The 8325-nt window shown below is 62.3% G+C and overlaps 1 protein-coding gene across 1 annotated transcript in view; it reads left to right on the top strand.

Annotated features, from left to right (window-relative positions):
* The window catches only part of TRAPPC12 (trafficking protein particle complex subunit 12), a 59674-nt gene that overhangs the window by 37935 nt on the left and 13414 nt on the right, over positions 1–8325 (top strand). Inside the window, 3 exon segments of the mRNA XM_006153524.2 lie at positions 613–725; positions 5956–6028; positions 7480–7553. Of these exon segments, the coding sequence (XP_006153586.1) occupies positions 613–725; positions 5956–6028; positions 7480–7553 (260 nt within the window).

Here is an 8325-nt window from a genome sequence, read left to right as displayed (position 1 = left end):
CTGGGGCTGCCGCGGGCTTGCGCGTGTGGTGCTCGGTGTGGCTGCCGCGGGTCGCATCCTGGCTCCGGTAGAGAAGAACGAATGGTACTGAAGTGGTGGTGCCAGCCCTGTCTCTGTCCCCCCTCCTCCCCCGGCACACACAGAGGACGGCCCCAGGTAGAGTCTTCACCAGCTTCCGCCTCCCACTGGGACAGCTCCAGCAGGCCTTCACCCCTGCCCTGCACAGGACGCGGTGCAGGCCCCATCCGACAGAGCACCTGACGGCTCAGCTCGCACCTCCTCCCAGGGCCTCCTCGCACAGGCCCACACGAGCCGCCTTCCCGAGGAAGCAGCACCTGAGGTCCCATTTGCCCTCCCTTGGAGGAAGGACAGGGCCTCTGTTGTCCTGCTCATCCTGTGACAGTTCCCTGATGCCGGTGCTGCGTCGCTATGGAAACGGGACACCCACTGCCTCTGCATGGTTGCGAGGCTGAGCATTGGGAACGTCTTCCCAGCGAGGCGGCAGCGGCTGCCCGCTGCCCCAGGGAGCATTCTGCAGATAAGAGGCTCTGTCACCCCCCACGAGGACCTTGCGGGTGGGGTGGCCACGGCTGACAGCTGCTCTGCCTCCAGGTTCCATGGTCCCCTTCTCGATGCGTATCCTGCACGCGGAGCTGCCGCAGTACCTGGGGAACCCGCAGGCGTCGCTGGACAGACTGCACCGCGTGAAGGCCGTCTGCAGCAAGGTCAGCCCTTGGCCGCTCCCCCGACGGGACTGCCCCGAGGCCTTCCCTCACGTGCTCCTCATTCTGTCCCTGGCCCACCCTGTGTCCCCATCTCCACGTCCCCCGTGGGCAGGGTGCCCCGACCCATGTGCCCATAGTGTTTGCGGCCTTCGCTGAAATTTTTCGGGGGGTGGTTTGGGCCTCAACCTGAGTCCTGAAGTCCCCCTTGTGCTTCTGGAGGAAGAGAAGCAGAGGCCTTCGTCATGTGGGAGCCCCACGCTGGGTGCGTGCCCAGGCCCACACGCTCGCACACTCACACGCACCTCCTGAGCCACACCCAGGCACTGGCGCGTGCCGAGAGGGCGTGCTCCGGGCCTTCCAGCAGCAAAGCAGGGTATGCATAAGTCAGCTACTGCCCGCCGAGGGCAGACCTCGTGGGGCCCTTGGCTGTGAGGCGATGGCTGTGGAAGGCACCAAACTGCTGTGTGAAGAGCTGATAAAATTCTTTTTTTTATTTTTCCTTTGAGAGAGAGACAGGAGAGACACAGAGAGAAAAACCAGCATCCCAACAGGGCATGGTCCTCCTCCCAGCCCACGTCACGGGAACGGTGCCCCCAGCATGCCTAGGGCGGCCTTGGGATGGGGCGGGAACCCAGGACCTTTCCCACATGGCTCCAGATGTGTCCCCAATGCACCACCACCTGCCGCCCCCCCCTTTCTGTATTAAGTGATGTTAGGAAGACGCGGGGTTCAACACCCACGCCCTTGACAGACTGTAGACAGCCCACCCTCTGAGGGAAGATCCCTGCCCTCCTGCCGGCCTCGCAGGAGCCCTGGGTGAGTCAAGTGGAATCATCGATGCCGAAGGGTGCTGGAGACGAACAGCAAGCGGCTATTCGGAGTGGCGGGGTAGTGTGATTTTCGGGAAAATAAGGTTATACTCTTAGACTTCTCCTTTCAGTTCCCAGTTCTTGTTCTTGTTTTTGTTTTAGAGAGGTTTTTGCTATAAGGCAAGTGCCCTTGCCAGAGAGAGACAGAAGCGAGAAATCACCCCCGGGGGTTTGGCCACACCACAGTCCCTTCTCCTCCTGTGTCCTCTCAGGATTAGGGGCACACATGCACACACGCCCGGCATGAGTTTCAAGGCACCAGGTCCAGGACTTGAACCGCAGTTAACTATGCGGGAGTCCAGCGACCTAGCCATTTCACCATCTGCTGGTCCCTGTGGCTGTTTCTGTTGTTTGTAAGGTTTCTGCCGTAGAACGTGTGCGCTTGCCCAGAGACGGGGGCAGTTCCCAGCTGCGCTCTGGGCGGTTCCTTGGTTCCCCGGGCACGCGGGTGCACACCGATCCTAGTGAGGGCGTGGCGCTCTCATCTGCTGCGGAGGCGCTGCCCCAAGCTCGGACAGGCGTTTCCAGGTACCTCGTTTCCCTCGAGCTCTGAACCACTTCCTTTGTTGTGGCAGTTCAGGTTTGCCAGAGGTCACGTGTGCTCACAGGAGAGAGAGGAGGAAAGAAAAGCGTCCCCGGGGACTTGGCCGTGCCGCGGTCTCTTCTCCACCTCCTCCTCGGGGTTCTGGGCATGCATGTTCTCAAGCCATCGGGTCCCAGACTTGAACTGCACAGCCCGTCAGGCGGAATCCAGCCACCTTAACGGCCTTGCCGCCGCCGCCAGCCGAGCCCCACTTCCGCTTTGAGTGCCACAGTTTGAAAGTGTTGACCTTACGCTTTGATCAGTTGATAGGAAACTCGCATTCCCGACTTTGTTTGACGTTGTAGGACTCTTCTATATGCACAATGGTTTTGTCACTCGCTGCCATTCTGCTGCTGTTTTCCATAGGATCACAGGGTGGGGCAGAAGGCGTCAGTCCACAGGTCAGGCCCCCTCCTGAGGTGCAGCCCGCCTGCCCAGCAGACCCTCTGTCAGCACCTGGTGTGGCCCAAGCGGCAGAGGGCTCCCCGCCATTCACGGAGCGGCCGTGAGGAGGGACCAGAGTGGCTCTGACACCACTGCCCCGGCCGCTGGGACCCCTGGTCCACAGGCGCTTAGTCCTGGTACCAGGCGGCCACCGCTCCTATGCGTGTCCACACGCTTACACGGCCTGGGCAGCCACCGCTCGTGTGCGTGTCCACACGCTTACACGGCCCGGGTGGCGGTGTAGCCCCTGCAAACTGAAGCATGGTGCTGGAAGCCACGTGGAGACGGCGGGCATGGATGCCCTGGTTGGCCTGAAAACATGCAGCGCCCGTTCGTGTGCGAGATCCTGACCGGGGCGGGGTCCACAGTGCAGGCAGGCCCTGTCCCGTCCACTTGAACCCAGCAGCCTGGCCCTGGGCCCGCTCGTGGTCTGCTCTGCGCCGTCACTGCAGTGTCCCCTCCACCCTGGCCTCGGTCCTGCCCTGCAGGTGAGGAGTCTACAGTGTGGGTGGAGGCGGACACGTCCTTGGGGACGCTGTGGGTGTCTCAGATGGCCTTCCCCCAGCAGGTGCGGGTGGGCTTGCACTGTGCTCTGTAGGCTGGGGTCTTCCTGACAGTTGAGTGGCTTCCCGGAAACGGTGGTGACAGCAGAGCAACGGGGGGTGGGGACAGAAGGATCTGTGCTGTCACATCGCAGAGGCGCCTGTCACAGGCTGACCGGCTTTGCAGGGGTGGGGTGAGCACAGGGACAGTGCAGCCACACCCTGGGACCAAGCGTGTAACTGTACCTCTGCGGGCTCAGTTGGCCTCAGGTTCCACCCGGTTGTCAGGAGGCGGCTGTCCCCGCGGCAACGCTGGTCCTTTCAGCTAGGCGCACTCCGCGGCGCACTCCTGTGAGCCAGGACTCCCATCCTCACGGGGGACACAGCTGCTTGTCCTCATCCTGGGCTTAAGGAGAGACGGCACACTGGTCTCTGCCCTCCAGCATCTTCACATGAACTCCCAAGTGGACCGGACCCTCCCCAGGGAAGGAGGGAACTGTGTGGCGCTCTCGGTGGGCCTCAGCGAGAGAAGGGCTGAGGGCGTGAGTGGCCAGCAGGCACACCTGTCCTCACCAGCACCCAACTCCATCCTGACATCTTCCTCACCCTGCAGGCCGGGGCCACACGACAGCCACGCTCTCTCCTTCCCTTCCTGCTGGCTCCGTGGGCTCTGCCGCTGTCTGTGCCACCCCGCCCGGGCCTGCCTGGCCTGCCGGACTCGTTCATCCATTCAGGTCACACGTGTTCGTGTTCTCTGAGTCCCTGCTGCGTGTGCCACGCCTCCGGAGCAGGTGGACAGAAGGTGCTCGCTGGCCGCGACCCCCCATACTGCTGGGTGTTCCCAACTCGGCCCGTCCTGGTTTGCCACTGCCACCCCCAGTGTGTCACATCGCCCAGTCGGGAAGCGGCCACCGTGTTAGGGTTCATCCACCGGGAAGTGGGACGTGCAGAGTGCCGCTGCTGGGTGGAGCTGGTGGGGGCGGGTTGGCTGTGGCGCTCCCACCTCCCCCTGTGCACAGGCGAGTGTTAGAGTGGAGACTCGGGCCTGTCTACCACTGGCGCTCTCCTCCTAGGGTCGTCGCAGCTCAGGGGAAGCCCTCGGAGCATTTGCTATAGGGCGCGTGCACTCACCAGAAAGACAGAGACAGACAGAAAGCGAGAAATCACCCCCCAGGGCGATGGCCACGCCGCAGTCCCTTCTCCGTTCTCTTCTCGGGATCGTGGGCACGCATGCACATGCGCCCAACATGAGCTTAAGCAACCAGGTCTGGGACTCGAACCGCGGTCAGCTCTGTGGGAGTTCAGTGACATAGCTATTACACTAACTGTTGGTCCCCCTCAGAGCATTTTAAACCCATCTATGGCACAAGGAGACCTTTCTCTGCCTGGTTACTCTTCCATGTCGTTCTGAGCCCCCGCCAGCCAGGCCCCAAGCTGGAGCCAGGTGCATACATGCCCAAGATCCCAAGAGGAGAATGGAGAAGAGATTGCAGCATGGCCATCCCCCCTGGAGGATGATTTCTCACTTTCTGTCTCTCTCTCTGTCTTTCTGGTGAGCGCATGCACCCAAAAAAAAAAAATTTAAAAAAAAAAAAAAAAAAGGCTTCTCTTTTTTCCCTGAAATCACTGGTTCTCAGGAGCCATGGAGGAATCTTATTCTGAAGGCCTGCCCCTTGCCTCTCCACTCGAGTGTGGGCTGGAGGCTGGATTATCAGTAGAAAATCTTCATTTCTCTTTTTTCCCTGCAATCACTAGTACTCTGGAGCCATGGAGGAGTCTTCTTCAGCCATCTACGTCTTCACGCCCGTGAAGTACTGAAGGCCTTCTCTGGCCACATTAAAGTCCACTAATTGGACCAGCAGCTGGTGCAGTGGCCGAGGCGCCGGGACCCCACGCAGCCGGCTGCCTTCGATACCCAGACCCGGGACGGCCCCCGTGATGTTTCTGCCCCGGCCAGGGCGGCCCTGCCTCTGAGCTGAGGCACTTCCTGTGCTCTGTCAGGGTCTCCCAGGAGGCCCGGGTCGGGGCCGCTGCGACTACTCTGGGAAAGCCGCTTGGGACTGCTGGTCGGCGTCGCGGTGGCCTGGCCTGGCCTTTCTCCTGGGGTAGAATCGCTGCCGCACCGCACTGGCAGGCTGAACCCAGCTTCTAGGCACGAGCTGCTTTTCGCGTAATTCTGGTTTGGGGCTGAGACCCTGGCACTGCCCTTAGGGGCCTGTCGGTCACGGGTCGGTGAGCCGTCTCCACGCACAGCCAGGCCCCTGTCTAGTGGGACAGCAGTAAGAGCTGCCTGCCATGAGCCATTTTTGGCCTGGCCACGTGAGGAAGCCCTCCCGACTGCCGGGGCCTGGCCACTGATGCACTGGAAGGTGCGCACTGAGTTAACGGGGCAGTGGCCAGCCAGTGGCGTGGTGGTTACGGTGTTGAATCCCACAGGGCTGACGACAGGGTTCAAGTCCCAGCCCAACTGCTTGAAAAATATGCCACGCACGTTTGTGTGTGTGCCCAAAAGCCCAAGAGGAGAATGGAAGAGAAGGGACTGTGACGTGGCCACCCCCCAGGGAGTGATTTTCTGCCTTCCCTGCTTCCATCTGTGCCCCGTGACTGCTTTGCACACTCCCAGCAGGCCCGCACAGCTGGGACCTGGCACCTCCACGCCAGCGTGCTCGGCGGGGTGGAGGCATTCGTGAGTGCTCCGTGACAGACTGGCCTTCGTCAGCCTCCGTCGTGGAACAGCTCGTGGCCGCGTGGGAGCACCTCGCTCACGGCCGTGTTCTGTCTGCCCCACGCAGATCCTGGCCAGCCTAGAGCGCGGCCTGGCCGAGGACGGCACCGCGAGCAGCGGCTCCCAGGAGAGCAGGCAAGGTGAGACCCCGCAGTGTGTCCGCACGCGCTCACTCCTCTCCCCTACGCCGGGACTGGGCGGGAGCTGTTGATGGGTGGTGAGCCACACAGGGAGGGAGGGACTCCCACTTCAGGGCGTGCCCGCAGGGCTGGGTCAGGGAGAGCTTGGTCCAGCCCAGCAAGGTGGAGCGGAGGGGGGAGGACAGGCCTAGTGCAGGGCCTCACAGGCCAGGCCAGGCCAGGGGCCATGCCCCAGAGCTCTGGAAGGCAGCTGGGAGCACAGGGTGGGCCGCAGGGAGCAGCTGTGCTTTCCGAGGTTGTCCAGGCTACTGTTGCATGTTGGAGTCTGGGGTGGGCCGTTCCTGTGATCCTCCCCGCCCCCCCAAGCTGCGCACCTGCCCTCCTTCCCCCTGCTCAGGGCGGTGTCTCTCCGGGGGACTTGGGGTTAGCTCTGCAGCCTGGCCCAGGGCTGCTCTCCAGGGCTGCTGGCGTGCGGGCGCCCTCTGCCACTGGCTCAGGGGCCTTGTTTCTCAGGTAGGATAGGAGAAAGCCCTGGTGGGTACCAGGCAGAGGGTTTGGCCAGCCTCCAGGGGCCCCGGAGCATTCAGTGAGGGGTGGGGTGTCTAGGTGGCAGCCACCCTCTGACCCCGCCCCAAGGCAGCTCCAGGGTGCCTTTCCTCCCAAGGAGTCTGCAGAGCTCTTTGGAGAGCGGCTGGAACCTCAGGTTGGAGAGCCGTGGACCCCAGGGGTACAGAAACAGCTGAAAAATGGCAGAACAGGCAGGAACAGGACAGGCTTTTGGTGACCGTGGTCACTCGTGTGGCCGCAGAGGCTGGAGCAGGAACAGCGGAAAGGGGAAGGCCAGGCTGTGCCCACGTGGGCCGAAGCCGCAGGGCAAGCTGTGTCCTCCGCCTTGGGTTGGAAGGTCTTTTATCTCTGCCTGGGCTGAGACAGGACGGCTGCTGTTCCTGGGTAAAATTTAAGGAGCTGGGATCTTGAGGTTGGTCATGTGCCAAGGCCACAGGCAGCTGAGGCAGAGTAGAGGATCCCTGTAGGACACCAGGTGCCGTGCCCTGGGGGGTGGCCGCTCTGTCAGCCTGCAGTCCAGAAGCCGGGAGGCCTTGAGGTGTGCTGCCACCCATCAGCTCCCGTGGAGGCCTTGCAGGGGTGCCGCCCCCTGGGGTCAGTTCTCAGGGAGGCCTTGCGGACACTGCCCCCCCATCAGCTCCCAAAGGCTCTGCTGCCACCCTGGGCCTCTCTCCCCGAGGTCTCGCTGTGGACGTGTGACCCCACTGGCATAGCTTGGTTCTGTTCTGTGGGTGTGGAGCTACTGCCCTCCACACGGTCCAGTCCGCGCATTGTCCCCAAAGCCAGCGCCGGCACCAGGGCAAGGGCAGGCCCAGCGCGGGGCAGGAAGAGCCCCCAGAGCCCCTCCTTTGTCCGGCCCGCTCACGACCTCCCTTACTCCGCAGCCTCCCTGCAGCTGTGGCGGTCCCGCCTGGGCCGCGTGCTCTAATCCATGGCCAACTGCCTGCTCCTGATGAAGGTAGGGCTGCTGCTCGGGGGGACCCTAATTTTTATCCTTTTCAAAATGTAGGTCATTTTGAGGCAGAATTTGCTATTCCAATGTCTTTACAACATTGGACTAAATGTACTATTTAAAAACAATTTTTCCCAGGGGCCAGGCAGTAACTTGGTAATAAAATAGACACTCTGTGTTTACTGACCCACATGGAAAGATCCCGGATTTGCTTCAGAGCCCCATGGAGTACTTCCAGCACGCGTGCACGCATGACCTCTGTGCCCGCGCACGCCCTGGGCCTGTCTGTGCCCGCGCACGCCCTGGGCCTGTCTGTACCCGTGCTGGGGCTCAGTTGGCGGTAGCTTCTGTGGAGAGGAATCTCAGCAGAGGCGAGGTGAGGGACCCTGGAAGGGGTCTTTGTCCTCGTCTGGGAGAGGTCTTCTCTGCCCGCCTCCACTCTGGTTCAGGGTTGACGCTGACCTCTGACAAGGCCTCCCTGCGGACGTGGATGCGCGGCCTTGCATGGAGCCTGCGGCCCGAGGAGCAGCCTCCAAGGCAGCACGGAGCTCAGGCTGGCCCCCTGCTCTGACCCCCAGATCACCCCACCCCGCGACATTCCTGGCTTCCCTGTGTTTGACTGCTCCCCCTGGCATGGGGCGGCCTGCCAAGAGCCTTAGTGCAGAGGGGCACCAGCTGCCCCCACACAGCCCAAGATCACCCAGGGGCTGAGTCCTTTGAGCAGAAAAGCAGCCTCCCGCTGTGGGGGGCGGGGGGGGGGCCGCTCCTTTGTCTGCTT

This window comes from Tupaia chinensis, unplaced genomic scaffold, assembly GCF_000334495.1.
Source record: "Tupaia chinensis unplaced genomic scaffold, TupChi_1.0 Scaffold000377_5, whole genome shotgun sequence".
In the NCBI taxonomy this organism is placed as follows: Eukaryota; Metazoa; Chordata; class Mammalia; order Scandentia; family Tupaiidae; genus Tupaia; species Tupaia belangeri.
This window is presented reverse-complemented; position numbering and strand designations above follow the sequence as displayed.